The sequence below is a fragment of the Pongo abelii genome, chromosome 2 (assembly GCF_028885655.2).
Source record: "Pongo abelii isolate AG06213 chromosome 2, NHGRI_mPonAbe1-v2.0_pri, whole genome shotgun sequence".
Taxonomy (NCBI): domain Eukaryota; kingdom Metazoa; phylum Chordata; class Mammalia; order Primates; family Hominidae; genus Pongo; species Pongo abelii.
The window spans coordinates 12,688,351-12,708,685 of NC_085928.1; the positions used below are offsets into that span (position 1 = coordinate 12,688,351).

General features: G+C 34.2%; 1 protein-coding gene and 1 pseudogene across 7 annotated transcripts in view; one reads left to right on the forward strand and one right to left on the reverse strand.

Moving 5' to 3' along the window:
* The window catches only part of ZNF148 (zinc finger protein 148), a 155,764-nt gene that overhangs the window by 43,874 nt on the left and 91,555 nt on the right, over nt 1-20,335 (forward strand). For 4 of the 7 annotated variants that reach the window (XM_024244199.3, XM_024244198.3, NM_001132929.1 and 1 more), the window contains 2 exon segments: nt 7,535-7,670; nt 17,420-17,768. In XM_024244199.3, coding sequence (XP_024099967.1) covers nt 17,436-17,768 — 333 coding nt within the window. In that variant the 5' untranslated portion in view covers nt 7,535-7,670; nt 17,420-17,435. 7 annotated transcript variants of the gene reach the window in all.
* Nucleotides 19,739-20,244, reverse strand: LOC103890086 (deoxyuridine 5'-triphosphate nucleotidohydrolase, mitochondrial-like; annotated as a pseudogene).

Sequence of the window (20,335 nt, forward strand, 5' to 3'; positions counted from 1 at the left end):
CAATAACTGTTGGGTATAAGTGTGCATTTATGGCCAATCCGTTTTCTTTTTATAGTCATACAAATAACATGGTATCACTATTATAAATATTATAAATAATATGTAGATATGGACATATGTACATAGAAAAGAACATTATTAATTTTATAAGATGAAGTCAATTATCTTCTCTTAAGATTACTTGCATATCTTCTTTTAGGTCTCATTTCCTTTATGTTAGGAAGGCAAATGATCCTCTCCTTTCTTGTTGGCCTATGTTGGTGCATATATTAAACCTATGCTTTTATCTTTCACACAACATGAAAGAAGATATCTAACAGTTTTCAAGGAGTTTACGTATCTGTCAGTGGCACATACTCATGTCAATTATTAATGATCATAAAAATTCTTCTATTGTATTTTTAATTTTTAATTTTTTAATGGAGACAGGGTCTCGACTATATTGTGCAGGCTGGTCCTGAACCCCTGAACTCAAGTAGTCCTCTTGCCTGAGCCTCCCAAAGTGCTAGGATTACAGGTGTGAGCCACTGTACCCGGCCTGATCATAAAAATTCTAAAATTTCTCTGTGCATTTTAAAATTTGTTTTTTGAGAATTTTTTTTTTTTTTTTTTTTGAGATAGGGTTTTGCCCTGTTGCCCAGGCTGGAGTGCAGTGGTGTGATCTTGGCTCACTGCACCCTCTACCTGTGGTGCTCAAGTGATCCACCCACCTCAGGGCTTCCAAGTACCTGGGACCACAGGCACGTGCCACCACACCTGGCTAACTTTTGTGTTTTTTCTTGAGATAGGGTTTTGCCATGTTGCCCAGGCGGGTCTTAAACTCCTGAGCTCAAGCAATCCATTCGCCTTGGCCTCCCAAAGTGCTGGGATTATAGACCTGAGCCACTGCGCTCAGCCTGAGAATTCTTTTTCACCTTGTGGATTGAAATTATTTGGAGTTTCAGCGGCCATATTTTAGGATTTTCCTATTTTTTCCATGTCTTCTGATAATTGTCATGTTCAACATTTTTCACTTCTTTACTCATGTTTATTATAATAGGTTTATACACTTAGGCAATAGAGAATGTTATAACATCAAAAAAAGGCTTTCCAACCCTTCCCCATTCAGTATAATCATTGTATATCCTTCCAGACAATTTCTATACATGTACAAGCATTTATATGTGTGCTTATATTTACACATTTTTTTACACAAATGAGATCACACCATATTATTCAGTAATATTAAAAAATGAACTTCCACATTTTTGCAAATCATTCCTTCTCACTTTATGCTGCGTAGTATTCTAATATTTGGACATATCATAATTTTTCTAACTAGTCATCTACTTACGGATATTTAGGCTTTTTTTTTGCTATTATAAATGATGATGTAGTGAATATTCTTGGGTACACCTTTGCACATATTTAAAAATATATCTGGCTAGGCGCGATCGCTCATGCCTGTAATCCCAGCACTTTGGGAGGCCAAGGCAGGTGGATCACTTGAGGTCAGGAGTTCGAGACTAGCTTGGCCAACATGGTGAAACCCCAGCTCTACTAAAAATACAAAAAGTACCCAGACGTGGTGGTGGGTGCCTGTTATCCCAGCTGCTTGGGAGGCTGAGGCAGAAGAATCGCTTAAACCCAGGAGGCGGAGGTTGCAGTGAGCCAAGATGCCACCACTGCACTCCAGCCTGGGCGACAGAGCGAGACTCTGTCTTTAAAAAAAAAAAAAAAATTTATATATATTAAATTTTATATATATATCTGTAGTATAAATATACATATATACATGTACATATAAATATACATACATATGTATATACTACAGATATATATATCTATACATATATTTATACTACAGATATATATATATAAATTTTTCCATATCTGCTGATAATTGTCATGTTCAACATTTTTCACTTCTTTACTCATGTTTATTATAATAGGTGTATACACTTAGGCAATAGAGAATAACATCAAAAAAAGGCTTTCCAACCCTTCCCCATTCAGTATAATCATTGTATATCCTTCCAGACAATTTCTATACATATCCAGATATATATATATATCTGTAGTATAAATTCCGAAGGGAAAAATTATTGGACCAAAGATTATGTACATTTAACAATTTGGCAGATAAATTGCCTAACTCTAAAAATAAGGCCAAATATCAGTAGTCTATGAGAGAGGGGATCTCTCTATCTCTTTGACAACACTAGCTAGTGTCAAACTTTTTAATATTTGTCAGTTTTTTGTTGATTAGCTTTTCTTATGAGTGAGTTTGAGGATTTTCTCCATTATTATTGGCCATAATGTGTGTTTTCAGTTACCAATTTGGTCATGTGCTTTGCCCTTTTATGGAGCTCTTTATATTTGTATATTAAGGAAAGGAGCCTCTTGTCATTTTTTTTTAAGTTTTCCAATTGACAATTGTATATACTTATGAGGGTATAATGTTTTTTATTTTTCCTTGACACATATATAGTGTATATTTATGGTAACATACATAGTATATATTTAAATTTTATACACTATTAAAAATACTGTATATTCAAAATAAACACTATTTTTGTGTATTTTGATACATGCTTACATTGTATAATGATCAAATCTGGCTAATTAGAGTATTTTCATCACTTCAAATATTTACCATTTCTTTGTGAGCCTCTTGTCATTTATTAAACAAATTACTTTTGCACATCTTTTGATTTTATTATTTTGCCCAACAGTTTTCATTTTTTATTGTTGAATATAGTAATCTCATCTTCCATGGCTGAGGTGGGCAGTGAAGAACAGTTCTGTGTTAGATTTAAAAGGTCTTTGTCATTGATTGTAGGGCTCACTTTTCACTTCAGGTTGTAGCATCTCTGAATGACATGAATCTCTAACTTATCATACTTTGAATTTTGTTTCTTTTTCTTTTTTTTCTTAAATTAGTTTGGCCAGGTGTCTTTAGGAAGAAAATGAACATACATAAATAATTATCTTTTAAAATATAGATAATAGGTATTGGGACTCATGATGGAAGAATAGGTATACATTCATAATGACAACTACAAAGATAAAATGCCTGAGAGCATATTACTTAAAAAAAAATTTGAAACTGTATGGAAGAATAAGAAAGAGTATTCGAATCAGTTACATTTTTTGATAGGAAGATACATATGAGACTCTTCTTCAAATATGTATTTAAAGCTGTATATTTTAAGTATTGCGTTTGCTGCATCCTGTAAATTTTGATATTTGTTTTCATTTTCATTCAGTTAAAAATATTTTCTAATTTTCCTTTACATTTTGTCTTTGTTATTTAGAAGTTTGAAGTTTAATTTCCAAATGTTTGTGGATTTCGCAGTTTTTTAGTTGATATCAAATTCAATTCTGGTATGGTTAGAGAACATATAAATGTATTTGTTTGTAAGACAGGGTCTTGCTGTGTTGCCTAGGCTGGTCTTGAACTCCAGGGCTTAAGCAATCCATCCACCTCAGGCTTCCAAAGTGCTGGGGTTACCGGCGTGAGCCACCTTGTGCGGCTCAGACAACATATTTTTATGACTTCAATCCATTTAAATTTAGTGAGACTTATTTTATGGCCCCGCGTGTGGCCTGTCCTAGAGAATGTTTTAAAACTATATGTATTCTAGTATTGTTTGGTAGTGTTTTCTATATAATGCCACTTAGGTATAGTTGGTTGATAGTGTGGTTCAGGTCTTCTCTGTCTTTGCTAATTTTCTGTCTAATTATTCTATCACTTATTTAGAGTGGGACATTGAGATCTCCAAATATAATTGTTGAATTTTTAATTTTTCCTTTCAATAATGTTAGTTACTGCTTCATTATTTTGGGACTCTTTTTAGGTGCATACAGTTATTATATCTTCCTGATGTTTTGACCGTTTATTATTATGAAATGTCTTTGTTTGTCTCTATAGTCTTAAAGTCTGTTTTGTCTGATGTTAATATAGCCATTCTGTCTCTTATGGTTACTGCTTCTATAGTATATCCTTTTTTCCCATCCTTTTACTTTCAGTGTTGAATGTAGGATATGTCTTGTTGACAGCATATAGTTGGAATTTGTGTTTTTATCCTTTCCGACAGTGGCTGCCTTTCCATTGGACTATTTAGACCATTCATATTCAATTAGGGATATGGTCGGATTTACATTTGCCATTTTGGTATCTGCTACACACGCATACTATATATATATACATATATATGTGTATATATATATCTTTATATACATATATGTCTTTATATACATATATACATATATCTTTATATACATATAAAAAGATATATATGTTTACATATATAAAAAGATATATATATCTTTATATACGTATATAAAAAGATATATATATCTATATACATACATAAAAAATATATCTTTACATACATATATAAAAATATATATATACATATATAAAACAAGTATATATATACACATATATATAGTGTCATTTCACTATGGTTTATATATGATATGATCCTTTATATATATACGTATCTTTACATAGATATAGGTAGATATCTCCTGTTTTTGTTCCTTTGTTTCCTCTATTGCCTTTTGTGTTAAATACTTTTTAGTGTGCCATTTTAATTACTCCATTGATTTTTTTAACTGTATATTTTTAAAGATATTTTATTTGTGGTTGCTGTCAGGATTATGCATTTTAACAGGCTGCTTATTATCAGTAAGATAAAGAAACTTTCAGTGTAGGTCCATTTTCTCTTCTTTATTGTACTGCTATTGTAATATACATCTATATATATTATAAACCCAGTAGTACAGTGTCGTGATCATTGCTTTATACATTCTTAGGTCTTTTAAAGGGAGGAAGAAATGAGAAAAATATGTTTATGGGGTCTTTTTTGAATTAATCCACATATTTGCCATTTCTGGTGCTCTTCAATTCTTTCTGTGTATTTAAGTTTGATGTCTTTTCCTTTCAGCTTGATGGGCTTCCTTTAGTGTTTGTTTAAGGCAGGTCTACTAGCAAAAAAAATTTTCTCAGTATTTGGTTATCTGGGAATATTTTTTCATTTTTGAAGGATAGTTTTGCTGTCTTCTTGGTTGACAGCTGTATCTTTCAGCTTTTTGAATATGTGATTTCACTGTCTTTCTTGCCTCTATGGTTTCTAACTGGAAGTTAGCCACTAATCTCTGCATATGCTGAATCATTATTCTCTTCCTGCTTTCAAGATTTTTCTCCTTGTGTTTGCTTTCAACAAGTTTGACTATGTTGTGTCCAGGTGTAGGTTGCTTTATATTTTCCTACTTGAAATTCATTGTGCTTCTTAGATCTGTAGATTTATTTTCCTTAGAAAAATTAAATTTGGGGCCAGGTGCGGTGGCTCATACCTATAGTCCCAGCACAGGTGGGGATTTGGGAGGCCAAGATGGTCAGATCACCTGAGGTCAGGAGTTCGAGACCAGCTTGGCCAACATGATGAAACCCTGTCTCTACAAAAATACAAAAATTAGCCGGGCATGATGGTGGGTTCCTGTAATCCCAGCTACTCGGGAGGCTGAGGCAGGAGAATCGCTTGAACCGGGGAGGCGGAGGTTGCACTGAGCCGAGTTTGTACTATTGCACTCCAGCCTGGGTGACTGAGTGAGACTCTGTCTCAAAAAAAGATAAAAGTAAATTTGGCAAGTTTTTGGCCAATATTTTATTAATTTTTTTTTTTTCTGCTCTTTCTCTTCTTTCCTGGTACTCAAAATGTTGGTAAGCTGAATGTTGTTCCATACGTCTTTGAGGCTCTGTTCATTTTACTTCCATCTTTTTCCACTCTGTTTTTCAGAGTGGATGGTTTCTATTGATGTATCTTAAAAGTCACTAATTTTCTTTTGCCATAAATCTGTTGAGCCCTTCTGATGAATTTTTTATTTCTGTTACTGTATTCTTAAACTTTAGGATTTCCATTTGGTTCTTTTACATAATTTCTGCATCTTTGTTGAAGGTCTCTTATTTGTTGATTGCAGTTTTTCATAATTAAAAAACTTGAAAACATGAGTTCCTTTTAACATATTTAACATATGTATAATAGATATTTTACATAATATATTGTAACAACTCTGGATTGTGATGAGCCCCTCCCCTCTTATTGTTACTGTTGTCATTTCACTATAGTTTATATATGATACAATCCTATTGAGAAAAATAAATTTTATTTTGCACAAAAGTGTATCTGGAAAAAGAGATATACATGAATATCCAGGAAAATTCTGAAATGCAGGAGTACTGAGAGGTGAATAGCTCTACAAGAATTTGAGCTTTTAAAAAAATATACAAACTGTTGAAATGTTTTTTAAAAAATGAATTAATATTATACTTTCTGAAGTTCAAAGAGGAAATCATTAGTGATATGGATGTAGGTGGGAAAGACTATTCTTTTTGCCTTTGTACCATCATAAGCTAATGTAAAATCATAGGATCTTTCATGTATCATCTGGTCTCCACACTTCTTGTGAAGGAGTGTATGCGAACTATTCTTGATAGATAGGAATCTAATATTTTAAGAACCTCCAGAGTAGGAAATTCCATAAAATCTTTAGTGTGTTAACTATGCTCAGAATACTTACTGTCAGGAAGTTTTCTTCCTGTGTATAGCCTATACTCTGTTTTTGTTTTGAATGTGCTAAAAATTTTCCATATGATTTTATCTATCTTTTTTGTCAGCTTTTCTCTGTCAGTGGTAATCTTGCTGGGAATCTTGCTGATTTTATAGCCATAATCATTTCTATTGTTTTTGGCCACTAGAATTTTATGTTGAATTTATATAATGTTTCTTTTACGTTTTGGCATGCATTAGTTCTGTTTGTAAGGCCTGCCATTGTGTTTCTTCTCTCTTCATAGACTTTAACAAAGCAGATATGATTACTGTTTGTTAAGTAGTTTCTTAAGTTTTGTTTTTTCTAACCTTTTAGGTTTGTAATTATCTGAATTTCATTGAATATCCTGTATCTTTGAGGCTGTAGACTCTGCATCTAGGCAATTGTTCTTTTTTATTTTTATTTATTTATTTATTTATTTTTTGAGACAGAGTCTCGCTCTGTCGCCCAGGCTGGAGTGCAGTGGCACAATCTTGGCTCACTGCAAGCTCTGCCTCCCGGGTTCACGCCATTCTCCTGCCTCAGCCTCCGAGTAGCTGGGATTACAGGCGCCGGCCGCCACGCCTGGCTAATTTTTTGTATTTTTAGTAGAGACGGGGTTTCATCGTGTTAGCCAGGATAGTCTCGATCTCCTGACCTTGTGATCTGCCTGCCTTGGCCTCCCAAAGTGCTGGGATTACGGCGTGAGCCACTGCGACTGGCCGGCAATTGTTCTTTATAAGGCCAAGTTTATTTCTCTTTTACTGTCTACTTACCACTATTGTATTTTCCCAATTTCAAACATAAAAACAAGCCAGTACGTTGGTCATTCAGTCATAACTTACTGTATTTAGAAAGAATTTTCACTTCAGTATTCCTACCAATTTGCACATATTGTATTTGTATGGTATCTTTTCCTACCATAAATAATGTTTGTTGTGTGTGTGTTTTATTGTAGGAATTGGATGGCGTAAGTGATTAAGGTGGTATTGAGGATTTCTGAAGCCTATGAAAGGTAGAAACTCAACCATGATTTCTTTTTCAACTCTACAGCATTCCTTTCCTTGAAGTCTTCATTTTTACCTTGGTCTCGGGTAATTTTAATACTTATGTTTCATAATCTTGAATAAATAAGTTTTTTCAAATATTAAGTCATTGTGTTCAGCTGCTAGAATTTTATACTGAATTTATACAATAGTTTCTTAAAGTTTTGGTATTTATATTTGCAAGAAACTAATTTTTTTCCTGAGAAAACAAATTTAAATGATGAATAATGATGTCATTTTAGACTCTAGCACACACAAAAATGTGTAGTCTTAAGTGAAATTTAATTGAGAGTTATTTTCTTGGTTTAACACTTTTTCTCAACAGGGTATAGCATTTTTTACCCCCTGTCCTGAACTCATGTACACTCGTATTAAGTTTCCCAGAATTTTCAGAGAAACTGTTTTCACACCGAGGAAAATTAGACATGTTAGTCAAATTTAATGATGTTTGCTATATAATTTTTAAAATGTGAGAAAACATATCAGTTTTTATACATCTGTACATGTTGTATGTATGTCTGCACTAATATAAGGAAGCAGTCTTACAGATAATTCAGTAATCACTTAAGCTTGATATATTAGCAGATAGACTTGACTACTGTGACAGAGGCTTATAAAGGTAGAAATATATTTATATTTACTTGAAAAGTCTATGTAAACTATCTTGAGATTATATGGAGGCTGCAAAATCACTATGTCCCAGGGCTCCTTTGTCTTTCTCTGCTCTTCTTCTATGCAGTTTCTATATTGTGGGTGAGGATGGTTACCATTGTGTCTGCTAATAAGAAGAAAAAGAGAAGGGCATTCTCTCTACCTTTAAGAGGAGTTTGTGTATATCAGTTTCACTCAGATCCCTTTGGCTCTAACTTTGTCACATGTCACAACCAATTGCAAAGGAGGCTGGGAAGTGAGTGACTCTGACCTAGGCAGCCATATGTTGCACTTAATTTTTATTACTGCATAAGAAGGAGAGAACAGATTCTGGGGAGATAGCCAGCTATCTGTCACATTAAGGTTTGAGTCAGATTTATTTTCATTAAAAAAAAAAATTGTCTCACGCCTGTAATCCCAGCACGTTGGCAGGCCGAGGCAGGTGGATCACGAAGTCAGGAGATTGAGACCATCCTGGCTCACACGGTGAAACCCTGCCTCTACTAAAAAAATACAAAAAAAATTAGCCGGGCGTGGTGGTGGGCCCCTGTAGTCCCAGCTACTCGGGAGGCTGAGGCAGGAGAATGGCGGGAACCCGGGAGGCATAGCTTGCAGTGAGCCGAGATGGCACCACTGCACTCCAGCCTGGGTGAGAGCGAGACTCTCTCAAAAAAAAAAAAAAAAAAAAAAAAAAAACTGTTGATTTAAACAGTTAACTTTTTTGTTGTTGTTCCGGAATGAGTCTTGGTTACTGTATAGTATGTATTAAAAATAACCATTACCAATCTAGGCATGGTGGTATGTGCACAGTCCCATCTCATGTAATTAAAAAAAAAAAATTAGGTGTTTAACATTTGTTCATAGTATACAGGGAAATTTTCTTTTAAGAAGTTTTTTTAATATTTCTTTTTATTATGTAAGATTACAGAAACTTTATAATTTGAATATTAATGTTTGAATTATTGATATTGGCATAAAACGTAATGGATGCAATGACGAAATCCAACAGAATGTCGGATTCTGCTTTGTGTGAACTTTTTTTTTTTTTTTTTACCTTTTCCCTCCCCCTCTCGTTGTGAAGATAAATTATAGCTGTTTCTTAAACTGTTTGAATTTCCATAAATTTGATGTTTTAGTATTTCTAAATACTACTGTCTTCTTGATGTTACATTGTTTTACGAAACAGATGATAAATATTTGGAATGCAGAATATGCCTAGATTCTGTTTTATTTGAGAGGGGCTTCAGTGTGGTATAGAAATGCCTATTAACTTTGACTTATTCAAATATTTATAAATTATTTTTCTGTGGTGAAAAAATAGAGTTTTTTTAAAAGTTTTTAGGTTTTTAAAGTCATATAAAATGATTATTGTTAGCATGTAAGTTTTCTGATTAATGTGTTGGCAGCTATTGAAATAGATATTTGTTTAAACATCTTTTCTTGTTAGCACTGATCAGAGACCATTTTGTCCAGTTACCATTATTATAAATGATGTTCCTATTAGGATATTTTGAAATAGTAGTACTTTAAAAATTAACATGGTTTAGAAGATATGTTTTATAGATACAAAATGGTAGTTATACAGAGGTATATCTGAAGAGGTCTTTGAATGTACTTAGACAAGAAATAGATTTTGTTTTATTAATAAGAGATGAAGTAGTTTGTGCTTAGATCAAAACTATACTTTTCAAGGATGAAAGCAAATACAGAACTTCTTCAGAATAACAAATAGCAAATTTGTTAAAGGTTTTGGTATTAATCATGGGTTTCATCTCACCAAATGATCTGGAGGCTGGTTGATATTTGTATTTCTAATGCTGATATTTTTAAGGTGTAATTTCTCACGGTTAGAAACATAGGTTAGAAATGTTAATATCCAAGTTAATGTAACTGGCATCCTCCAAATAACAGAGTGCTTTGGATCGGAAGTAATTTGTGAAATCTAGCTTTTTTCTGTTACCTGTTTTCAGAACAAGTTCCTTTGAGTGCTTCTCTTTTGGCTTACAAGTGAAGTTTCATTTTAGATTGAATGGGTTCTGTTACAAAGTCAAGGGAAGAGGTATTACTGAATTTGTGAGAATATTTTAAGTTGGGAATTACCCTTTTTATACAAAAGACAATGATGATTAGGTTCACAAGCTTGCCTATTATAACCTGCTTTGACTCATAGTTGAAGTTCCATATTATTCAAAAAAGTTTATGGAAAATATTATTATTACCAAACTCAATACATGAAACAGAAACGTAGGATTTCTAAGTGAGAAATATTTATTTCTTTCATGCTCAAATGCAGATTAATTAAAGGTAATAAGTGACACATGGATGTTCATATACATTCTGAAAGGGAACTTGGTGCTTTAAAAAATTTTAGAGCATATGGCACAAACCTTCAAATCTGTTTTCATTTTAAAATGTACACACCTCTTTTTGATACAGGTGTATCATTAGGACTGACTGGTTTTACATTTATTAGCCATATTTAGGATTATTTTTAAATTTCCAATTGGAAATGGGAAGGTAGAGAGATTTTCCTGGTAAGGCTTTGAGAAAACAGAGGAAGGAAGGTAGCTTAAGAAGATATATTTAAACCCATGAAAAAGAAAGAATGGCTGAGGAGAAATTCACTGAGATATGAGTAACGGATAGAAATTGAAAAATAGAAAATGTGGAAAGTGTTGAATCCTCCCACAGGAGAAAAGGGGATTCTGTGTCAGAAAGTTCTCCCATGGTAGCCATGAGATGGAGTAGTCAGCTAAGGACAGTTTGATTGCTTTGCCAAGCCAAGCAATGATGATAGAAGGCCTTAAGAGCAGGTGGTGAGAGGGCAATGAGAGTTCAACTACTTCCTAATGTGTCCAGGGCCTTTTAAAGTCAGGAAATAGTGTGATAAGGTAAAAAGTGCATTGAGTCAGGTAAGTCTGGTTTGAAATCCCAGTTTACTTCTGAGCTGTGCATCCTTGGGTAAGCCCCAATTTGCCTGTTAAATGGGGATACGCTGTTAGTGTCTTGAGGGTTATTGTAAATATTAAGTAAGGTAATATATTTAAAGGTGCCCAGCACAGTGTCTTACACCTCAGCACACATTAGTTGTCTTTCCTCTCCAGGTTTTCATAATTTCTGAATTTTAGAATACAGACATAAACATATTAATTTGGAAAGACCTCATTAATTGTATAAAACTCCCATTACAAAAAACCTCAGCAAGCATTTTTTTCCCAATTTTTAATTGGCCCTTGTAGAACAAGCAAGCATTTTTAAGAGCCTTGTATATTTGATTAAAAATGAGTAGTAGTGCCCAACTTGTCCATTTTTAATGCTTCTCTTAACTTTGTCCTCTGAAGACAAGCCCAGACAGTTCCCCGAGTTTTGGAAATAATTGTCAAAAACATTTGTATTAAAAGCCTATGTATTTAATTCCTTATTAAAAGCCCTGACCCAAAACTGTTTACTGTGTTTCAACTTAATATAAATCTATAAAGCTTAGTTTTTAATTACTTACACATAATTGATTAGAAACATTAAATTAGAAGATGACCACAAGAAGAGTCAGCTATTTCTTCTGGTAGACAGGAGAAAGGTAATGGCAGATAATTTACGTTCTTTTTAAGTACCCCTCTGCCACTAGGCTTAAATGACTAGAGGGTTACCTAAGCCACTACAGTTAGGCTTTTACACAGCTGAACTAAACATGTGTCAATAGGAAGGATGTCAGGTGTGTGTGGGGTTGGGAGTGGGAGCAGGGAGGGGAAATTTAATGGAACTGGAAGTTGTGTTGTGGCCCCCTAGATACCCCTGTAGACAGTTTCTCTCACAGAGGGATGGTGATGAGGGAAGAATAAATCATGGAAGCGGGGGAAGAATGCAGAATTTGAAGTAATCCGCGAAAGGGAGATTTAGGAGAAACTGGCCTGAGTTGGTCTCCTTCCTTTCTCTTTCCTGCTCTGTTGTAGTTTTCATCATTCTCTGCTCTGGGTAACTTGCAGTGCAGAGGAAGGATTGTCTCTCATTCTTAGCTGAATTAGCCCTTGGACATCATTGTCCAGCGTGTCTTGGTTCTTAACAGCGCTGCCATTTTGTACTCTGTGGTGTCATCTGCCTAAGGTCTCTACAAGATAAAGGGTCTTCACAGGGAGCTCAGAGTGGCTTATTACTCCACGTATTTTCTTTTCTCTCTAGTTGGACAGAGGTTCCTTGAAGCTGAAATTAATTGTTTAATTTTTTCTTTTCCCTTCCAAATCAGTCTTCCATGTGAGTAATAAGATTTAAAGGAAGCATTATTTCTTTCCTCCTCTCTTCTGTGTAGTATCCCTAACCCCTGACTTTCCATTAATTATACACACATTTGGATTAGAAAGCAGTTGCCTTTTTGAGGAGTTAACAGGAAGAGACAGTTAATTATTCACATATTAGTGGGGCTTGATTACCTCAGTTTTCTTTCTTTACACTTGGCTGATCCTCCCTAAAAATAATGAAATTAGAGGAGGGATATGGCATGTATTAGCTTTTGAGCATGGGACCTTTTGTTGTATTTGGATTTTTGAATATGCAGTGAGGCACATGAGAGCTTTGACTGAGACCACTTAAAAGTTTAAGTGGGAAAGGTTAAAACCATAATGGCATAGAAGGGAGGTGCAAGGACAATAAAAATGTATTTTTTTGTACTTTATCTTTCACTATTAAGTGTAGCTTTGTCCTATTCCCTTTTTCCATGGGCCTGGTAAAATTTCCTGGCCAGAGACAGGTTGAGACATATGATAGAGGTGTGACTCACTTTGTCTTTGAAACATATTTTAAAATAACACTAAGTCTTTGTTTTAAAATAAAGAAGAAAAACAAGACCTAGAGTCAGTTCTGTTACTCATACCCTGTTAGCTTGCCGTAACATTAAAGAAAAGATGTTGGTACATGAAAAAGGAATAATAAAAAGTCAAAATTAGTCTTCTTCATGAAGATCCTTTCTTATTTCATTTTCCAAATTCCAGTTAAGTTTCTTACCAGGAAAAAAAAAAAAATATATATATATATATGTATATGTATTTCTCTCTCTCTCTGTCTCTCTGTCTCTGTCTCTCTCTCTCTCTCTCTGTCTCTGTCTCTCTCTCTCTCTCTCTCTCTCTACATATATATATAAAAGATCTTACTATCTACATAGTTCTCCTTGATTTTTTTTGACTTAATATATCTTGGAGAACCAGCACATAAAGCTAACATTATTCCTTTTAATGGCTGCATGTGTTCCATTGTATGGTTGAGTCATAATTAATGTAACAAGTCCCCTGTCTATGGATGCTTAAATTTGTTTCCAGTCTTTTCCCATTGAAGGGTTGTAGCAAACATCCTTATACTTACTTCTTAGGTGAATGTCTATGAATAAACCCATAAGGTTGTATACTATATATCCCTAGCAGTGAGATTGCTGGATCAAGAGTACATACAGTTTTCATTTTGATAGATATTTCCAAAGCTCATTTTAAAACTTTGTCTTATTTAAAACCTTGTGTCCATTGATATTGGAGTCTGTTTTGATATCTTAGTACTTTCTGGTATTTTGGGGAAATTTCAGGGTATTTCAAAAACAGTTTCCAGGCCAGACAGTTTAACTCCAAATATATGCCTTAATTTGGGGCCATAGGAATAAGGAACTTAAGTAAAAAGGAAGAGAGATTTCTTTTTCTTTGCATGTGATTGGTTTTCAGGAAGATTTTTGAAGAGGTCATTTGTTTTTCATTTGGAATATTTTCACTTTGTCTTCAGTTTACTACTTCTGTATCAAGGTGTGCTCTCTTCCTGTTCCAAGTCTGTCACTCTAGCACTTTATGCCTTTTTTCCAAAATATTATCTGTCCCCAGAGTACTACTACTTCCTCAATACTTATTGTTTTGGCTTGATGCTAGGCATAAGATTAGTTTAAAAAAAAATCACATCAAGTTAAAAATCTTCTGCACAGGAAAGGATACAGTCAACAAAGTGAAGAGACAACCCACAGAATGGGGGAAAAATATTTGCAAACTACCCATCTGACAAGGGATTAATAACCAGAATATATAAGGAGCTCAAACAACTCTATAGGAAAAAAAAATCTAATAATTCAATCAAAAAATGGGCAAAAGATTTCAGTAGACATTTCTCGAAAGAAGACATATAAATGGCAGACAGGCTTATGAAAAGGTGCTCAACATCATTGATCATCAGAGAAATGGAGATCAAAACTGCAATGAGATGTCATCTCACTCTAGTTAAAATGGCTTATATCCAAAAGACAGGCAGTTACCAATGCTGGTGAGGATGTGGAGAAAAGGGAACCCTTCTGTGCTGTTGGTGGGAATCTAAATTAGTACAACCACTATGGAGTAAAGTTTGGTGGTTCCTCAAAAAACTAAAAATTGAGCTAGCATACAATCTAGCAATCACACTGCTGGGTATATTTCCCCCAAAAAGGAAATCAGTATATTAAAAGATATTTGCACTCCTGTGTTTTTTGCAGCACTGTTTACAGTAGCTAAGACTTGGAAGCCACCTAAGTGTCTGTGAACAGATGAGTGGATAAAGAAAATGTACATATACACAATGGAGTAGTATTCAGCCATAAAAAAAATGAGATCCAGTCATTTGCAACAACGTGGGTGAAACTGGAGATCATTATGTTAAATGAAATAAGCCAGGCACAGAAAAACAAATGCATGTTCTCACTTAGTTGTGGGATCTAAAAATCAAAACAATTGAGCTCATGGATATAGAGAGTAAAAGGGGATAGTTACTAGAGGCTGAGAAGGGGAAGGTGGGGATGGTTAATGGGCACACACAAAAAAATAGAAAAAAACGTATAAGACCTACTATTTGATAGCACAATAGGATGACTATAGTCAATAACAACTTGATTGTACATTTAAAAATAAAGAGTGTAATTGGGTTGTTTGTAACTCAAAGGGTAAATTATTGAGGGGATGGATACCCCATTCTCCATGATTTGCTTATTTCACGTTGCATGCTTGTATCAAAATATCTCATGTACCCCATAAATGTATATACTTATGTATATATGTACTCCCTCCAATTTTTTTTTTTTTTTTTTTTTGAGATGGAGTCCTGTTCTGTCGCCAGGCTGGAGGGCTGGAGTGCAGTGGCTCGATCTCGGCTCACTGCACCCTTCGCCTCCTGGATTCAAATGATTTTCCTGCCTCAGCCTCCTGAGTAGCTGGGACTACAGGCATGCACCATCATGCCCAGCTAATTTTTTTTGTATTTTTAGTAGAGACAGGGTTTCACCATGTTGGCCAGGATGGTCTCGATCTCCTGACCTGATCTGCCCGCCTCGGCCTCCCAAAGTGTTGGGATGACAGACGTGAGCCACTGCATCCGGCCAATGTTTTATGTATTTAAAACATAAAAATATAGTTATTTTATATATTTAATGGTTGTTTCTAAGTTTTCTTTAGTGATTTGTCTGATAGTGTTCCTGTCAGTTTATTCTTTATTGAATTCATCTGTTCTTATTTTTAAGGTATTTTAATATATTAAGGATATGGAGTTTTTGACTGATGTTACAAATACTTTTCACCAATTGATTCTTAAGGATTTCCAAATAAATGGACAGAATAATCAAATTTTAGCCTTAAGAGACTTGTTTCATTTAGTTTTAGTTTTGTTTTCTAAGAAATGTGATAAATGAAATTTTTGAAGAGAGCAGCTATTTGGTGATGTATGTAACATCTTTGACCTTTATTTTTATTTGTTTATTTTTGAGACAGGGTCTTGTTCTGTCACCCAGGTGGAGTGCAGTAGTACAGTCACAGCTCACTGCAGCCCCGACCTCCTGGGCTCAAGTCATCCTCCTGCCTCAGCCTCCCAAGTAGCTGGGACCACAGGTGCATGCCACCATGCCCAGCTGATTATTGTATTTTTATTTTGTAGAGATGGGGTTTTGCCTTGTTGCCCTAGCTGGTCTCAAACTCCTGGGCTCAAGCTATACGCCCACCTCGGCCTCGTAGAGTGTTGGAATTACAGGCGTGAGCTACCATACCCAGCAATCTTTGACCTTTAGATTTTAACTTTGCTACTTAAAGATTTTGAAAAGTGAAATCAGATGTTTTGTACAGATATACTGTATATATTCTAGGCTGATAATACCTGGTACCAGGGAAGAAAGATTAGCAGGTTATGAATTATAAATTTGTGTATTTTGCTGTTTATAAGATTTTTTTGAGCTATTCATTTCAGTAAAGTTTTCTCTGTTAATGATAACCTTAGTAAAGGAAAGAGTATTTTGATTTCAGTAGTGTGTTGGAATTTAACTTAGGTATTTGACTGCTGAAAACTATGATCAAAGTTGGTCATTACTTATGTGATTAATTTGGGAAAGAAGTGACTAAACTGAAATATACTTAACATTTTCGTTATGGTATTGACTACTGTAATGATTTTCTGTGTCTACCTTTGTTTACATTTTTTACTTCATCAAGGTAAATTCCAAAATGTAGAATTCCTTGTTCAAAGAATATGTACATTTTTATAGCTTTTGATACATTTTATAGTATTTGATACCAAATGGCTTTTGAAAATAGTTGATCTAATACATGTTATCAGTAGATGAGTGTCTTTTTTTAATACTTCAACATTGGATATATTTTTTAAGAGTCATTATCAGTTTGGTAGATGAAATATGATAGTGCTGTTTAATGGTGATTTCTTGGATTACTGCTGAGACCCTTTTTTATATGTTTAATGACTATTTCTAAATTTTTAAAAATGATTTGCTTGATGATGTTCTGTCAGTTTATTCCTTACTGAATTCATCTCTATTTTTATTTTTAACACATTTCAATATATTATTAATATATTAAAGAATATGGATCCCTTGACTGATGTTACAAATACTTTTCCCTAATTTGCTTTTATGTCAGGCTTATTTTTCAATAATAAAGTAGTTAGGATTTTATGCCTTTATATCAAAATGAAAATTTGTGTTTTATTCTGCCAGCCTTTGGAAACCGATCTTGGTATTATAATCTTCAAATTGGAGGCAGTTCCAAAGTACATCAATAAAATCTTTGTATTTGGATGTTCAAATTCTTAATTTGAAAATTTAAAATGAAGTAGTCGTATAAAACTAATTTACTATGTTTTGTTGCCAAACTTGGTCTTTCTAGGCAGTTATACTTAAGCATGAACATTGACGACAAACTGGAAGGATTGTTTCTTAAATGTGGCGGCATAGACGAAATGCAGTCTTCCAGGACAATGGTTGTAATGGGTGGAGTGTCTGGCCAGTCTACTGTGTCTGGAGAGCTACAGGATTCAGTACTTCAAGATCGAAGTATGCCTCACCAGGAGATCCTTGCTGCAGATGAAGTGTTACAAGAAAGTGAAATGAGACAACAGGATATGATATCACATGATGAACTCATGGTCCATGAGGAGACAGTGAAAAATGATGAAGAGCAGATGGAAACACATGAAAGACTTCCTCAAGGACTACAGTATGCACTTAATGTCCCTGTAAGTAATTTCTTTATAATATATTAAACTTAGAAACATAATTTTTTGTTAAGTAATACCGCAAGTCATCGAAGAAATTTCAGAAAATGTTTCAGGGCTAAATAGTGTTCTTGAATAGATATACTAAAATATTGACATAAATCATATTTGAAAGGCAAAATTAAGTTGTATTATATTATTTTAGAAGCTTATTTCTTTCAAGATAAGAATATTTCTCTATCAGGATTATTTTGGTACTAAATTTTAAATGCTTAATTTTAAAAGATATTTAACTTCTAAGTTTCTCCTTAAAGAGTAAAACATTTTGAATCTTCAACATAACTAGAAAAATATCACACATTCAAGGGTTTTTCCTTCAAATTCTGTAATTCTTGCCTTCTTAAATTTTTCTAATATGCTCCTATTCTCTGTTCTCTGTATCCTCTGCTTGCTTGATCTGTTTATCTTTTTAAAGTATATCAGCCCTTTACTCTTTCCTATCTACCCCAGACATCATTTAAGATGTTTCGTAAGCACCCATGTTTTTCCTTCATCTGCCTTTATTTTTACCCAATAATCAGTGAAACCACAACCGTCATGTAAATTCTTGTCTCTTCTTTCTATATCAAACCTGGGTTCCTTTCAGTTCATCTAACATGTACTTTTTCTTTTGCTTCAGGACTTTAATATATCCTGCTTGAGATATTATCAGTCATGCTTCATACCTGTTTTATAACCTCTAGATAGTGCTCCATCATCATCAGCCTGTCACTTCTTTTGACTCTAGGTTGAGTCCCTGTGATAAGGACTTGTGATTTACTTGTACGGTGTTTCTCTGATGGATTGTAGACTCTATAAGGATGGGAGTTTTGTCTTACTTTTCACTGTAGTCCAGGTGTTGGCACATGGTGTGAATGAGTGGGTAACTACTTGTAGTTGTGCTCTGATACGTACGTTCACCAGCTTTACCTAGCCCATTGCAGTAACTTTTTCCTCTTTAGCCTGTTGATGTAATGGATTACATTAGTTGATTTTTGAATATGGAAGCAACTTTCATACCTGGAATAAATCCTGCTTGTTTGCGGTGTATAGTTCTTTTTAGATGTGGTTGGATTTGATTTGATCATATTTTGAGGATTTTTACATTTGTGTTCATGAGAAATATTAGTCTATAGTTTTCTTGATGTCTTTGTCTGTGTTTGGTATTAGGGTAATGCTGGTCTCATAGAATAAATTAGCAAGTATTCTCTCTGCTTATATCTTCTGGAAGAGATTGTAGAGAATTGATGTAATTTCTTCCTTAAATGTTTGCTAGAATTCACCGGTGAACTGCTTTGGGTCTGGTGCTTTCTGTTTTGGAAAGTTATTGTTGATTTGATTTCTCCTATAAATATAGGTCTCTTCACATTATCTAATTCTTCTTGTGTGAGCTTTGACAGATTGTGTCTTCCAAGGAATTGGTCTATTTTGATAAAGTTGTCAAATTTGTGGGAACAAAGTTCATAGTATTGTTTTATTGTCCTTTTAATGTCCGGGGTTTATAGTGATGTCCTCTCTTTCATTTCTGATATTAGTAATTTGTGTTTTCTTTTTTTCTTTTCTTCTTGTCTTAAGACAGTAATTTAAAAAAAATTACTTTAAATTTAAAAAAATTTTTGAAAAATTACTGTCTTAATTCCCTTTTTTTGGTGTATCATTTACTAAGTTAAATTATATAAGGTTTTTTGGGGTCTGTAATTGATGTACATTTGATTGTAAAAAGACACTGTTTGTCTTATATCAGGACAAAGCAGATTTACATACAACTATCAGCAGAAAAACAAAGTTTCTGTGTGATCTGAACAGAGGTACTCTTTTCCTTGATCATAAGAAAATGCAGTATTTTTAGAAGGTAAAGCTATTAAGATTACAGAAGTTTTACCAAAATGCTTTAAGCAAAAACTCTTTAAGAAAAAGGTATGAATTCTCATTTTCTATTCTTGGCATAAATTTTAATTCTTTCTAGTAGAACCTAACTCTTCTGAATGCCTTTTAGCATCATCCAAAGCTTGAACTTCTTCTATTTCTGGATTAAAAATTCATTCACAAATGAGCTGTGCAATACAATCACTTTTTCTGACTTTAAACTTTTCTTTGCCAAAATTAAACAGTACAGCACCAACATTTCCTCAGTAATCTTCATCTATGATACCAGCTCCTACATCAATAAAGTGTTTTGCAGCCAAACCAAACCATGGAGCTACTCTTCTGTAACACCCAGAAGGAAGAGCTATCTGAATGTCCATTTTCACTAGAGCTTTCTCCATAGGTGGTATTGTATCATCATAGGCACTGTTGAGGTCATAGCCTGTGGCCTGTGTGGATCCCTGAGTCAGGGTTGTGGCCTGCTCAGAGAATGGGGCAAAACGGAGCTGCATGCTGCCCTCCTCTGCAAACCAGCCTGCAAACCAGCCTGTTTGCTGGGGGTAATGGTGGGTGTCTCTTCAGAGCAGGGCATGGCAGAGTGAGAATGCGAGCAGAGGAGAGAGCAACAATTTTTAAGTGTCCATTTTAGTAGTGCAAACTATGTTGACATTGTTGTACAACAG